The 14,937-nt window shown below is 40.6% G+C and overlaps 1 protein-coding gene across 1 annotated transcript in view; it reads left to right on the top strand.

The window, feature by feature from the left end:
• Schip1 (Schwannomin interacting protein 1) overlaps positions 1-14,937 on the top strand; it is a 64,011-nt gene that overhangs the window by 11,217 nt on the left and 37,857 nt on the right. The window contains exons 2-3 of the mRNA XM_071597799.1: positions 8,317-8,579; positions 12,496-13,131. Of these exons, the coding sequence (XP_071453900.1) occupies positions 8,317-8,579; positions 12,496-13,131 (899 nt within the window). The remainder of the gene's footprint in view (positions 1-8,316; positions 8,580-12,495; positions 13,132-14,937) is intronic.

Raw genomic sequence — 14,937 nt, 5'->3', positions numbered from 1 at the left:
GGCAGCTTAGAAGGCAGGGTGACGTGGAGGAAGAGTTGCTGATGGCGCTACGATTGTTGATACGAATATTTAGGAGTTTGATCCATTGACCAAAGTAAGAAGAGGTCACTTTTTGCATTTGCACATTGATTACAATGCTAGATGTGAAGAAGAACATAGATTGGAGTGGGAGGGCTCTGAAGAGAATGAATGAAGTGGTTAAGATATGGGACAAGTTTGCTCGATTGTAATACATCAATGTGGATACGGGGGTATAGAAAGATTTAGAAAGGGAGTTTTTGGTTTTCAGGATATTTGACGGAAGAATATTTAGATTAGAGATTAACTGTGGTTTTCTTGGCTGGTCATGATGGGTAATATGAGTTTTTGGATAGATTTGAAGGCCGATTCCCGGTAAAGTAGAGAGGTGGAGAGGGTATGCAAGTTACGCGCAAGTATGCTAGAGCAAGTATGCAAGGGTATGCACTTTTGGGAGTTTGTCAAGTGTTGAAGTTTCTGAGGATTTATATTTGTCCTGGAAGATATTTGGGTAACCACAGTTCATGAAAATATTGCGTAGAGTAAGAAGAAATTTGTCAAGGGAGTCAGAATATTACAAAATTCAATGTCTGTGGGTAAAGAATGAATATGGAAGAAAAACAGGGCGTGATTGAGAAAGGACACAATGGTGTAACTAAGGGTACTTGATGCCTGTTTGCAAACCATTATGGTTGTAGTAATTAATTTAGCGTATATCAAATAGTCCTCATTGAACCATGAAAAAGTACCTTAATCGGTAAATCAGTTTCAACCCCTCGTGAAAGTTAAGTGCATTATGAATAACGCTTACTACTGCCTATCCAATACTAAAAATACATACACGTACTACATGTACACAACAACCTGCAAGCCGCCGCATGAATGCATGACGGGGTTTATCAGGGCGCTGGCCACGCATACATGAGTATTAGTTCATGCATTCATTATGATAAACATAATGTATAATACTAATATACAAAAAACTCTTGCTCGTACAAGAGTTTCTTTTAAAGAGAATGTCTTCCCTCGGCAATGACCCGCCAGGATAATAAGACATCATAATATTAACATGGGCAGGAGGACTAAGGGCAATAGGAGGGCTATGCCCTCCTCATAGTTAGTGCCCTATTGCGGGCACTGACGCTGTAGGAATGGGACGTAGGTATAAAATTATACCGGTGTATCGTACGTCCATATATTTAAAATATACCGAAATTTAATTTTAGAATGCGTATATGCACCGAGATACCAATATACTCGTATCTGTCTATTTGTATTTTCGTTTCATTTGGACTTTTAATTGGCCTGCCATATTTGATAGAACAAGCTAAATATTTTTTAATATACCGTTATATTATTTTAATTTTCTTTGTACTGCAATCTATGACGGTATTTGCTTTGTATCTGTTTGATTATCGAAATAGTTTTTAAATAATTTCATCTGTACTATTCATTGTGCTGCCATAATTGACGTTATTACGTAACTATTTTTTAATTTACCAGTAAATATTCAAATTTTCATTGTAATGTTCATTGAAGTGTAGTTTTTGTCGGTAGTTGCTAACTTTTTACGGCAGTCATAATTAACAGGGGAGGCAACCGACAGCTAAGGTCATTTGCGCCATTAAGGATAGGTAGTTAATTTGGTTGAGGTAGGATTAAATGAGACGAGCTAGGGTGGCGGAAAACCGAGCATCGGCAATAGACATACAGGCGCCAAGAGGTAACACAATTCAGCGTCCGATCCGACGGACGGTGCACTGCACTTAGCAAAGCGCAAATGACTAAGATATTGATTTTTCGTGTTGTATGCACGAGAAAACTAGACTAGCATCACACTAAAAGAGACTTGTAATTAAAATCCTTTGGCTTAAGTTTAAACTAGAAATTATATATTTTCAAATCTTCCCTCTGTACATCTCGACTAGATTTAAAACTTTTGTGACAAAATTAATAATATTCTGTTTACATTTTTCCATTTCCTTGTCAACTTCCCAATCATCTCTTCTGTAATCCGTGATTGCCTAATCATTTTCCTATTTACGTAATTATAAAAATGTTTAATGTTGGATTGTAAATTTGGTTAAGTTTTTGGAAAATAAACCCTTTCATATGAATACATCCGCTTCAAAAATATATCCTTATATACCGTTATGCCAAGAAAAAATATACCAGTAAATTGGTAAATAATGAAATTGGAGATGCAACAGGAAAAATATCAATATAAGAGGAAAACGTTCTGACAAGATTGAAAGAAAATTGCAGAAATTTCAGAGTGTAAAAAATCATCCTCCTTGACCGGAATGCGAACCCGGATCCCTCGATATCCGGCCGAGTGCTTTAGCCAGTTAAGCTACTGAGGCGTCCGCTTTCTATTTGAAATATTGGGGGCTTTAAAGGAACAAGATATTGTAACAGAATGCCGGATATACACGTGTGTAAGAGGACGTCTCGGTAGCTTAACTGGCCAAAGTTAAGCCCTCGGCCGGACATGTAAGGATCCGGGTTCGAATCCCGGTCAAGGCGAATGATTTTTACACTCTGAAATTGTTGCACTGTAATGCGTACTTATCGGATGACTCCGTTATAAGTGACTGTCGCGGCATCTCCCGCAGTTCTTTTGGAAGATTGAACGAATATATAAATCATTATATGCTAAAGATTATAGGCCAGCCATTTTGGGAACATAAAGGAAATATGTCGATAAGCATGGCTTTGTATCAAGGAATACATAACTGCGTACTAAAAATTGCATTAAGGGGCATGCCATCGGGGGAGATAATGAGAATATGTAACATCCCTGCAGAACTAATCAGGAATTTAGAAAAAACATCGACGGAACAGTATTGATGTGCTATTCCGCTACATGTATCAGGGAGAAATTTTGCCGGAAGATATCGTCAAATCGGATTTATTTACTATCCAAAAAAAGAAGAGAAGGGAAAATGAGTACCAAATGGGATGATGACTTTAGTTTTAGGAAGAGCAGAGGCACACGGGTCGCCATAGCAGTAATGAGATCACTAGTAGAAAGAAAAATACTCGTTGACTACAACCAGGATATATTTTTATGCTTCGCGATTTTTGTGAAAAATTTTCACAGAGAAAACCGCACAATTAACGAACAATTTGCAGAAGATAGAAGCAGATTGGAGGGATGGACAACTTATTTGGAACCTATTCATGTCTCAGACTACACGGGTGCGGATAAGGAATGGGAAGTCAAGCTGGGCAGTGATACGCAGGAGAGTAAGACGAGGATATACAATATCACCTGTTCTTTTCAATATATGATAAGATAGGAGTGGGTAGGGCTGGAGTGAAAATACGTAGGTGGAGTGTACTTCCAATCAGTTACACATGCAGATGATCAAGAATTAAAAGAGAAAGGGAGAGATCATGAGACCCAGTCATCAAAAGGGTCACAGTAATTACTTCAGCGCTTTACAGAATTAAAATAATAGATATTAGGATTAATTGTAAGAAAACAAATGTAAAGATATTCTCAAGTATAAGGAAATCGAAGGTGAAATTGAAAATCAACGGACCTTAACTGAAACAGTTAAAACGATTAACCTATTTGTAAAGTGTTTTGGACGAGGGTGGGGAGTTTATTTGGGACACAAAGAAGAATTACTTTTGGTGGAGAAGCTTTTACTTAGAGGTGAGAAAGGAGCTGATTATATGAGCCATTAGTAAAGATAAGCGCCTTAAGAAAGCACTGGTGAAAACTTTAATGTGGAGTAAAGTGTTGCATGGCTCAGAAACTTAGTCGTCGAGACAAGAGGATAAGAGTATATTGGAGGCTTTTGAGATGACAATGTGCAGAAGGAATGGAGGTAGTGGAATGGATGGAAAGGAAAACAAACGAAGAGATGCTGTAATTGATGATTTCCGGCGTAACTTTATGGGATCGATTCATATTGGAAATGAAAAATAGTAACTCTGTGATCCCGCAAAACAATTATTAGGGTACGACCCGGATTTCGACGCTCATGACCTGAAGATGACGTTGAACGTTGAAATCCGGGTCGTATCGTAATAAATTTTCTTTGGAATCACAAAGTTACTATTTTTCATTTCCAAGAAGTGCTAGTCATGACTGGGGACAAGACATGGGCGTCGGGAGAGATACGAAGAAGGCAGGAAAAGTGAATGCAGTAGATACTTAGAGAGGCAATAGGATGCTGGAGACGGTAATAGAGGGGAAAATGCCAGGAAAGCGCGAGATTGGGAGGAGGAGAATAGGCATTTTGGGTGGAATAAAAGGAGGGAGAAAGTATGCCGAACTTTAGAATGAGTAACTGTAATATGTAGAATAAAGATATTTGGTGTGATGTTATTCAGGGCTTAAGAGCACAATTGTTTGTCCTGGGCTTAACCCATCAAAAACTTACCCTAAACCGGTAGACAACTGATAATTGGAGCCTCGATGAGTTCCTCCCAGCCCCAAAGCGCATTCTCGTATTTTAGGCTAGCCTCTTAAGGAAAGGAAATGAAATTCGTATCCTTCCCCCAAATTTTGCAGGAAATGGAAGTCTGATATATTCAAATCTGACTTCGTTTGAGACGTAGATCCGTTATTCACATGCTTTTGGTGTCAGGCGATATATTTCGGCCATGCATATTTATGTGGAAATCTACATCATAACTCATTACTCGTAAGTAAAATTGCACGAAAAATTTGGCTACTTTTGACATAGTGTTAATTGTTTAAAGGAACTTGAATTTTGGTCAGGGGGGAATTGATATCTAGGAGGAATTTCAATGACCCCTCCTACATTAGTTTTGTGAGGTACAAATGATTTTAAAGGAAGGATCGAAAGAAATATCTGAAGGAGAGTAAAAAGGTGGTGGCATGCGCAACGTCATTTCGATGGTAAGGCTATCTTCATCAGGCAGAGAGTGATTCCCGATGGACAAAAATTGGCGGTGAAGTAAGGCTGATTGGGAAAAAGGGGGGGAGTTAAGAATTGGTTTAATTCTTCAGAATAATCTGAAGAAAGATGAGATAATGGGTTCGAGGCGGTCTGAACATCGTATTTTGGAATCGCAGTTAAAAATGCGTTCGTAGGGGTCGAAATAAACCAAGGAGTTTTTTTTCAGTCTTTTAGTACCAAGCAGGGTGTGTGGCAGGGGATGAATACACACAAGACTAATATATACCCGAATATGACCCTACCGCGGTCGGACAATGTTATTCTGAGCCCTTATCGTTTTTGGAAAAAATGGCATCTTAAATCTATATGTTCTGGACTTGATCTCTCTAATTTTGTTAACATGATCTCTCACGCCGCCGTACAATGGGGTTAATAGTACATTTTCCTCATCAATGCTAAAGAGACGTTCTTCCAATATATGCAAGAGATTTTAATTTATAATTCAACCTTCACTCCGTAACTCTAATATTTTGGATACGTTAATAAGTTTATCATAACATTGTACAAATCTAGCTCCTCTACACTGCACGCGATCCAATTTGGCAATCAATCCAACTTCGTGAGGATCCCATATTCTTGCAGCATATTCTAAATGAGGACTAACCAGGGAAATATAACATTTCTCTTTGACCTTTTCATCACATTTACCCAGTACTCTTCCAATAAATCCTAATTTTTGTTAGCTTGTCCACATATTCCCTGTATGTATTTCATCCAGGAAAGATCGCGAGTGAGGGTAACACCTAGGTATTTAATTGAGTCTACACATTCTCTTTTACGTGTTCCCAATGCAGTAGGTTTTCGGGTGGGAATAGCTCTTTTTCCAAACATTTATGGCTACGCACTTTTTTAAGTTTAATTCTAATGGCAAGTGTCGCACCAGTGTTGTATGTTAAGGTCATCTGATAAAGCTGCACTGTCATCAAGATCACGGTTATCACGGTAAACCACTGCATCGTCGGCAAATGAACGTATCTTACTAGTGACTACGGAGTCAATGTCGTTAACGTAAAGTAGGCTTGAAAGAGGTCCGGTAACACTTTCATTGGGAGCATCTGAAGTAACTTCCACTGAATTTGAGCTAACTCTATCTATGACTACTCATATAATCCAATCATTCAAAAAGTCTTTAATCCAACCACGGATATTTTTATCTATGCCATATGCTTCTGGCTTTGTGACCAGTTTACTATGAGGTACTTTGCACTTTGAAGGTTATCTTAAACTCTAGAAAAACCGCGTCCACTGGTACATTGCTCTCTCCCGAAGTAAGAATATCATAAACAAAACACCCAAGTTGTGTATTTCAGGATTTACCTCTTCGGAAACCGTGCTAATTTTTCATCAATAACTCCTGATTATCGAGGTTGAAGATGGAAAAAAAGGATGTTTAATATATTTTATTCGGAAATTCGAGAAATGGTTGTTTTGGACTAGATTATTTTTTTCTATTCATAACTCTTTTATGTCTGTATCAAATTCATGTTGTAAATTTTGGTTATGGCTGTGTTTTTTGTGTTTAATATTCCAACATTGGCAACTGAAAACATCTTAGAAATCATCCGCGGTGTTAAGTTAATCAATGGATATTTTACTATTTGAGCAGCATAATATATTTTTAAAGGTTGGAAACGCCTAATATTTTAGAAAATTAACAAAATATTATTTATATTTTCTAGGCGTTACAGGAAGAGACCTCAATATAAAATCAGTTGGATGTGGAAAGCCAGACTTCACACGCTCGTTCTGGGTGTACGCGTGTACTCCCTATGGGTCAGTGTGAATTTGAATGGCACTTATAACCCATCCTCGCTTGTGATTCGATGACTTCCATTACAAAAGCTACGTGTTGAAAAAATAGCGCCTTATTTTTTTCCTCTCGTCATTTGCATCAAGAATCTTATTAATTATTAAGTATTAAGAGCGTATTAAGTACGTGAATTTCTTATGAATTGACAATGAAATAGGAATTCTTGGTCATAGTCCTAATTTGATGGAATAACCTTGTCGAAACTCCCAGAGAAGTGTGATTCCTCACCACACGGTCCTTATTTATTCAATTTTATGAATACTAAAAACCAGTGATACCATACTATTTGACACTGGCACGATCGATGAACCTTACATGTAGCCTAAGTGTGAGATATTTTGAACCATGATGTTCTCTGTAGCGACCTCGACAATATTAATACATAATTGGTGTCAGGGGTGAGATTTCTCCTTAGGTGATCTCCTGGGGAAGGCGACGACTCCTTACAGAGACATTCCGTGAGAGAACACGTTGGAGGACACCCAGTTAGAAAAATGCGCACCCTTCGTGAGCAGAGACATCATTTACTTCATTAAACTCTCTAATTTTTCAGAGTTCGCTACACTAGCTCCTCCCATACATACGCCACATTATGACACGAACTTAAATGACCTCGTGCGTCTCCATCGCGTCTCTACCTTGAAATATTATTCACACCACAACATCACTGACATCAGTGATTTTCAAACATTATTATGGTCCTCTTGGTCACAATATACATTTTTGCATGTATGCATACGTACATTCATACATTTATATTTACACTCAAATATACATGCGCATGTGACATACCTCGCCGCTAAGGTGTACGAAGACTTTTTTAAAAAGATGGTGGAAAAAAATAAAATTGAAAAAAAAACGTGAAACTCAAGGACGGCTCGAGGCCTGAGTGCCACTTCTTTGTCAGCAGAAGAAATAAGTGTATGGTGATGGCAAAGGGGTATCTTCCAGGTCTCGAAATGTCCGTATATCTGTGGGTGTATATAAAATATATATATAATATATAAATATTATATATATATATATATATATATTATAATGTACACCTAAATAGCAAATAGCAATAGCGAACAAAAGCACAGAAATATACAAAAAAGAAATCCACACGTATTCCTGCTTTTTGGTGGCGATACCACCTAGTTCCTTCTCTCCCTTGAGAAAGGTGGTATCGCCACCGAAAATTTTGAGTACAAGTTAGTTTATTTTCCGTAGGTTTCTGTGTTTTTGCTCGCTGGTGCTAAATATATGTATATGAATGTATAGATGCGTGCGTACATAAACACACACATACACCCACAGACACATATGTGTGTTTGCATGTATGTTTGAAATTGGTTTATTGTGACGACTATCGTCCTTATCGTTTGTCTTCGCAGCCTCGTGTGTAAAATGGCGTGGCGTTCGCCCTGCTCCCCTTTGCGTTGATGCCGCGCGCTGAACGGTGACGCCGCCGGAAGTGCGAGGCGCAAAGGTATATCGGCATGCATACGGCGTCGGTGGTATCGCCAAGTGCGCTATTCCGATAATCCTTGTTTCCCTTGTCCGCAGGGCGCAATGGCTGACCAGCTACGAGGCGACGGACAACAACGTGGTCGTGTCCACCCGCCCTCCGGAATACACCACGACCCAAGGCACGCTGGACAACGCCGGCGCCATCTCAGCCGACGGGAACAGCAACGTGGGCGGCCAGGTGGAGGCGGTGCTGAGGACAGGCCGGGTGATCGCCTCCAGGGACCAAGTGGCACCCCTGAACGTGGTGCTGGTGCCACTAGGGTGTTCGCCGGGTGACGGCCTCCTCATCACGGGTGAAGGTGATTATTTTTTCCGTGGACGTTCCATAGTCTCATCGAGATGGAAGTGTAATTCCGTTTCTCGAAAGTTTCTTCTGTCGATAAAAATCTGTAATACGTTTTCATAAATTACTATTTTGTCCGTGTATTTGGTGCAGTTTTGGAAACGATAATGTGGAAAAAAGTGGCATAGGTGTCCAGTTGTAGTTATCAGGGATTATGCGGGAATACGATCATCGACAATATTATAAGTAGTCCACCCTTTAAAGGAGTAGTTTTGTTAGCGTTGTCACCTAACAGCTATTCCGTTGCGTCGTGGTACGTCCTTGTTGGGTGGGAGACTTACTTCAGTTTCAACTCCTAGTTACTCAATTTAACTTTCTTCCTCATATCTTAACACATTCTAAGATATGTCCTCAACCCAGGGACCGACAACATAATGTACCCTGAGCTCCTACGCCATCTTACTTTCGTAGTTACTGCTTTGGGATTCCCATTTCAACAGAAGACATATGGCTTTATGATGCTGCCACCATATGAATCACCGCTGTTGAGACGAAAAAAACCGACAAAAACTTGAAGCAAGGTCTGGTTTTTCTCCTCGTACACTTGTGCGGCCGACTCATCTCGGATTCTTTAAATCCTGCACTGTCGCCGATGTTTCGAGAGACTTCTTGTTAACCATCTTCGGGGCTGAATAACCCAGTCTTACCATTCACTCGTGAAGATGATACACAAGTCGTATCTTAAAACTTCGGCAGCTATATTGGATTTAGGTCGGTGGAGATCACGAGAGGAGCTCAGCGCATATACGTAAAATTTCTGGAACCGTTTTGGAGTTCGAAGCGAGAAGTGTGTTGTCCTTTGCATGGAACATAATGTGGACGCACGGCTCACTATTTTCCCTTTGTACTGACCATGGGTAAGCGAGGCTCACTCTCGTTTTGATTCGTTCGAGTTAGTATCCTGGTTATCCCGCACTCGGATGTGGTTGTCCGTTTCATAAATCACGTGATGTTGGAGCCATACGTAAGAGAAAATGTCAGGAGGAGGAAGTCAAATATTTGTGAATTACCTATGACGTCGATATTGGGGAATGAGATGTTTAGGAATCTTTGTGGATGTTAGAACTATTTCAAAATAGGTTTTGTAAGGTCCATTACGGCTGTATACTCCTACGTAATATGAGAACTTCCTTTTTTTCCCTATATTTCCATTTTCTCTTATGCATATTTCTTCATTTCTCTGTCACTTCTACCTTACTTCGTGCAAAAGCTATGCCTTTCTCTACCGAAATTACCAAACGCTCTTTTCTCTTCAATTACGTCCTTGAACATCCCCTTTCACCTTTCAATGTTCCCTCCGTTTTTTCTGCCTTATTCGTTATTTCTCCTAGCAACATTTCTCTCTTCTCCCACCCAATAAAAAAAACTTGACCGTTTCGGTACCTCCACTTATTTCTTTTGACATTTCTCCGCCAAACCAGAATCTCAAAAGCTCCTGAGCTACGCTCATCCTTTTGTCTCAATGAGCAGCTCTCACAGTCATCCATAAAGCACTACGCTCCAAGTTAAAGTCTTTACTAATGTTTTCTTCACATCTTTACTCAGTGTACTGGTCAGTTCCTTCTTCTAGCAAATGCGTCTTTCGCTTATTTAAAATTCTTTTTTCATGTACTAACTACTATGCCTATTTTCCTCTAAAATACTGTTTGAATAGACAAATGCTCCACCTGCTGTAGTTTTTACCTTCATGTTTAACTCAACTTTTCTGCTTCTCAAGAATGTCGTTACTTTTTTCTTTTTGTGCGCAATTCTGAGCGCATACCTCTCACATTGTTCCTGAAAAGCTCTCAATAAGAATTGCTATCCTTTGGGTGTCTGATTCCCTCTTGTTTGATCAATATGCTGACCCAACAGACTTAATCGTTAAAAACTTCCGGATTCATGCATTTCATTCAGTATATATGGGTGAGATTTTGCGAATGTGGGATTATGGCCCTTGCGATGTAATGTAAATGAAAATTTGGCCAACGAATGAGACCTGTCAGTCTCCCGGGGATAATAAACATTTGGTGTTGTCGTCTTGATTCCTTTGCTGCTTTTCTGATCCTCAAGTTTTTGTTTATTTAGAAATTTATGGCTGGGAAGATAAGCAAATACCGAATGTAATGATTAGTGAAAACTTCGATGTGCAGAGTAGTTTCGGATATCTCTAAGATTTGGTCGTTGGGGAGAGAAAATAGACATAATTACGAGGCGCCTGAGATGTGGTTGTGTGGAGAAGAAAGAAAAAATAAAATTAACTGAAAGGAAAGCAAAAGGAGGAGTGCTGCATGGTGTTAGAAGAGACGAGGTTTTTTTGAAAAATTGATTCAGGGGAAAAAAAGTTGATAGGGTGCATTTTCAGTGCTAATAGATTGTGTTAGACAATAATAAAGGGGAGAATGTTGAGCAGGCGAAATAGAGGTAGGATAAGTTTGGACACGATGGACGGAAGGAAGGGAGAAAGGGAAACTGCGGGACTCGATAAAACCACTCTGATAAACTCATTATAAATTTAATGTAAAACACGGAGAACATTCAATCTTTCGTATAGATAGTAGTAGTAGTTTTGAGGGGAGGCGACCGACAGCTAAGGTCATTTGCGCCATAGGGGATGGACAGGAAAGGATGAAGGGTGGAGAGAAACCCGGCGTCGGCATTAGCCTACTGTTTACGAAAGGCGCCAAGGGGTCCGCACCTTAACGTCCCATCCGACGGACGGCGTACTCACTCAAAGTGCCCTCCACAAAGCACCTCAAGTAGGGATCGAGATACCTCTGAAAAATATTCAACACCGCCGGGATTTGAACCCGCGCCCTCAGGGTGGGAAGGCAGCATGTTAGCCCCCGCACCATCTCGATCCCCTCGTATAGATTGTACTTGTATTATATATATCATGGACTAAAGAAGTATTTCCAATGTTTATGCGAGGGTAAGCCAATAAATAAGTCGCAAACGCCATCGAAACAAACTCATGAGCTGTTGGGAACACTTCACGGGGATTTGCTTGGAACATCCAGAGTCCCGACTAGGAGCCCCCAGTGACTGCCAACTGTTCGGGCCCCTTAAAAAACCATTTTGAGGGACTACGTTTTGAAAGTGATGATGCCGTTTTAGGCCGTAGAGGTAACTCTTGGGTTGGCTGCCACTGCAAACAAAAGACGTCTCTGATGCCGGGATGAGATGGAATGGTTGTCTCTGAATGTACAGGGTGAATATGCATGAGAAAAGTGACATAATTTTCGGGAAATTACTTTGATTATTATTGCTTCTACCCAGTTTTGCGAGTTATCTATTGACTAGTTCTCGTGTTATGAAAACTTTCTTACCTTTCCCACTTGATATCCACTGTTAAAATCGACTGTCGGACATTAGCTACGCTTTCGTGTCTCCACTTTGGTGTTCAGTTTTTGCGTGGGCGCCATACCTTGTTGTCATGCCTCCAGCAGCTCTGGAAGACAACAAAAGATGGCGAAGACCCGTATGCGGTATATTTTGATGGGATATGAACAAGCAACAGACAGTGTGCGCCGGTTCTCGTTCTCTTTTTGATGAAGGTCGAGAGATGAGTAAATTCTGCTCTCTCTCATTTGTTCATGTCCCAACAGAAAATACGCGGGTCATCGTAGTATTTTGTTTCTTACCGGAGCTGCCTGAGGTTTGGAAACAAAGATCACGAAGCCTCTAATCCAGATGAATGAAAATTTAAGATTTTTAATCGTCGTTGGTGGTAAGCTCGGTCAGGACGTGGGTTTCTCAGATGTCCCGCAGAGAATCAATTGCCAGAAACTTTAGTTTTCTATAAGGTTATTTGGATAGGGCGAGGAATGACCATCTCACTCACCACCTATCGTTCTGTTCCCTTGTTGCTGCTTCTGTTGGTGCGGTCACAGCCGCCGTCCGTCCGCCGCCTCCGTCACAGGGCGAGGAGGAAGAGGAAGAGGAGGGCGGAGGCAGCAGCAGCGGCGGCGAGGACTCCTCGTCCGCCGCCTCCACTTGCTCCACCTCTAGCTCGTCCGACTCGGCGTCTCTAGGCGGACAGCGGCGCCAGCAGCGACAGCGCCGGGCGCCCCGTCGGCCCAGGCCCGGCATTCTAAACCCCAACTACCCGGGGTTTCAGCGCTACGCTGACAGGCTACAACTGGCCACCCAGGACTACGAGGAAGAAGAAGAAGAAGAGGAGGAGGAGGAGCTGGTTGAGGGGGAAGAAGGCGCGGAGACTGAGCGACAAGCGGTCTCAAGAAACATAAACAACATGCAGACCGACAACAATGACAACAACAATAACAACAACAATGGTGGGGAGGCGATGAACCAGCTGGACGGGGTGGTGAAGAGATTCGACAAGTCGCTGTCCCCCGTCGAGTCCCTAAACATCCCCCCGGCTGCCGTCCCTGTGGACTGCCCCCTGGAGGCGGCGACAGGGGGCGGCATCGACGATGGACGCTGGGGACAATCCAAAATGGCAGACGCCCACCTGTCCAGGACTGGGGACGAGATGATCCTGGTGACGACCGGAGATAATTACGGTAAATACCAATACCATTTTGTTTACCTTCGTGAATTCAAAAGTAGTCTTGTGTAATATCACCCCCTGCCACACACCCTAGCGGTGGCTTGCAGGGTACAATGTAATAATGATAATATTGTTCTAGACTGTTTTGGCCCAAAACATTTCCGATGTAGGTAAATCACAGGTCCAAACCTATTATTTCTGGTTCAGCTTTAATCAGCCGTTTATTTTGTCAAATGGCCATGTTTTTTTGATAAGTTTTTGGCTTACTTGAGTTAAGTTTGATTTCGTCTGCAAATAAAAAATAATCTCCACCATCTGCATCTCACTTTGGCATATTTTCGTTTTTTTGCGATGGTTTTACCATTATCATTTACTTGTTTCATGATTTTATTTTATCGCCAGCAGACATACAAGGTTGATGACATGCAAGGAGAGTTTCAAAAGAGAACAAACTGACGGCGAGATTATTGGCAAAATTGTCATGAATACGAAAAAGAAATTGCATATTAATATTTAGTTTGAGTGTCTTAAGATGACGTAAAATTGTTTTCATATCATACTAATGTAACCATTGAGTGTATGTATGTAATTGCTGACCTTCCACAACGAAAGGGACATTTTAGCTACAAGTGGGCGGAGCTAGGCGAGGTTTCCCTACGTCCCGAATTCAAGGGCATTATTATTATGAGTGGTAAAATATTTTCTCCACGTACGAAGAAAACCTAAACTACCAGTTATAATGATATTTTATCTGCCCAAAGATCCAGAATATGTATAGATATAATGAATTTCAAGGATTGGCGCAAAAAATCAATTAGCCAAATAATACAGCTTTATGTTTTATTGATATGTATTTATTATTTAATCTCGTTATTTTATAATGTTAAAATATAAGATAAGGGATAAGATCAGTAACCAATCCGATGCCAGCAAATTTAGTTCATAAAAAAATACTTTTCATGAAATATTTCCCTATTTAACGTAAAATTATACGAAATCAAATTGAAGTAAACTTCGAGCTTCTAGTAAACAATAATTAGGAACCACTTACATATATTCTCACTTCTTGTACATCTGTTATCACTGTTTTGACGGTACGAATTGTCCTTAGCAGTGAATTTTTAATAATCAGTGACGCCAGTAATTATTGTCTCTCTTTGATCTGGTTGGCGCGAAGATTATTTTAATTCTCTTTAGAACTTACTGAGCACACGTGTCCTCGTATGTCATTAAAAAACTCTCGATAAAAAAGTTTTAACCTTAATTTAAAACATCTGGTATGAGTTGCTATCCTTTATGCCTGCTGGTACATGATTGTTACAAAAAAAATTCATTTAAGTAGATAAATATTCCTGAATTGAGTGAAAAATTTGGATTTTTTTATACAGAATCTCAGGAAACAGACGCAAAAGTCAAATTCTAACATTAAGATCGAGAGGGCATAAATATCGTGTAGTTGCGGTGGCTTGTGTATTGGCTTCTCTTTCCATGGGTCAGGGTTCGAATCAAGGCGGTGGCAGATTTTCAGGGTCAGGGTATCCCTATTTGGGTGCTATTTGGAGAGAGACTCCGAGTGGAGTGTACCGTCCGTCAAATTGTGTGGCCCATCGGTGTCTCCAATTATAAGAGTGGGCTGGATGTTACACCGTGTCTGTCTCCGCTCATTACCTGAAGATTCAAGCTCAAATAAATTACTCACTTATCCACGACGGTACAAATTGCCTCAGCTGTCGATCAATTTCTTCAATAACTAATGCTAAAGCCGTGTCCCAAACGGCGTTTATGCTCCCTTTCGGAGCATAAATGGATGGAGGCTCCT

This window comes from Hetaerina americana, unplaced genomic scaffold (assembly GCF_022747635.1).
Source record: "Hetaerina americana unplaced genomic scaffold, ioHetAmer1.1.p SCAF_9, whole genome shotgun sequence".
Lineage (NCBI taxonomy): Eukaryota > Metazoa > Arthropoda > Insecta > Odonata > Calopterygidae > Hetaerina > Hetaerina americana.
This window is presented reverse-complemented; position numbering and strand designations above follow the sequence as displayed.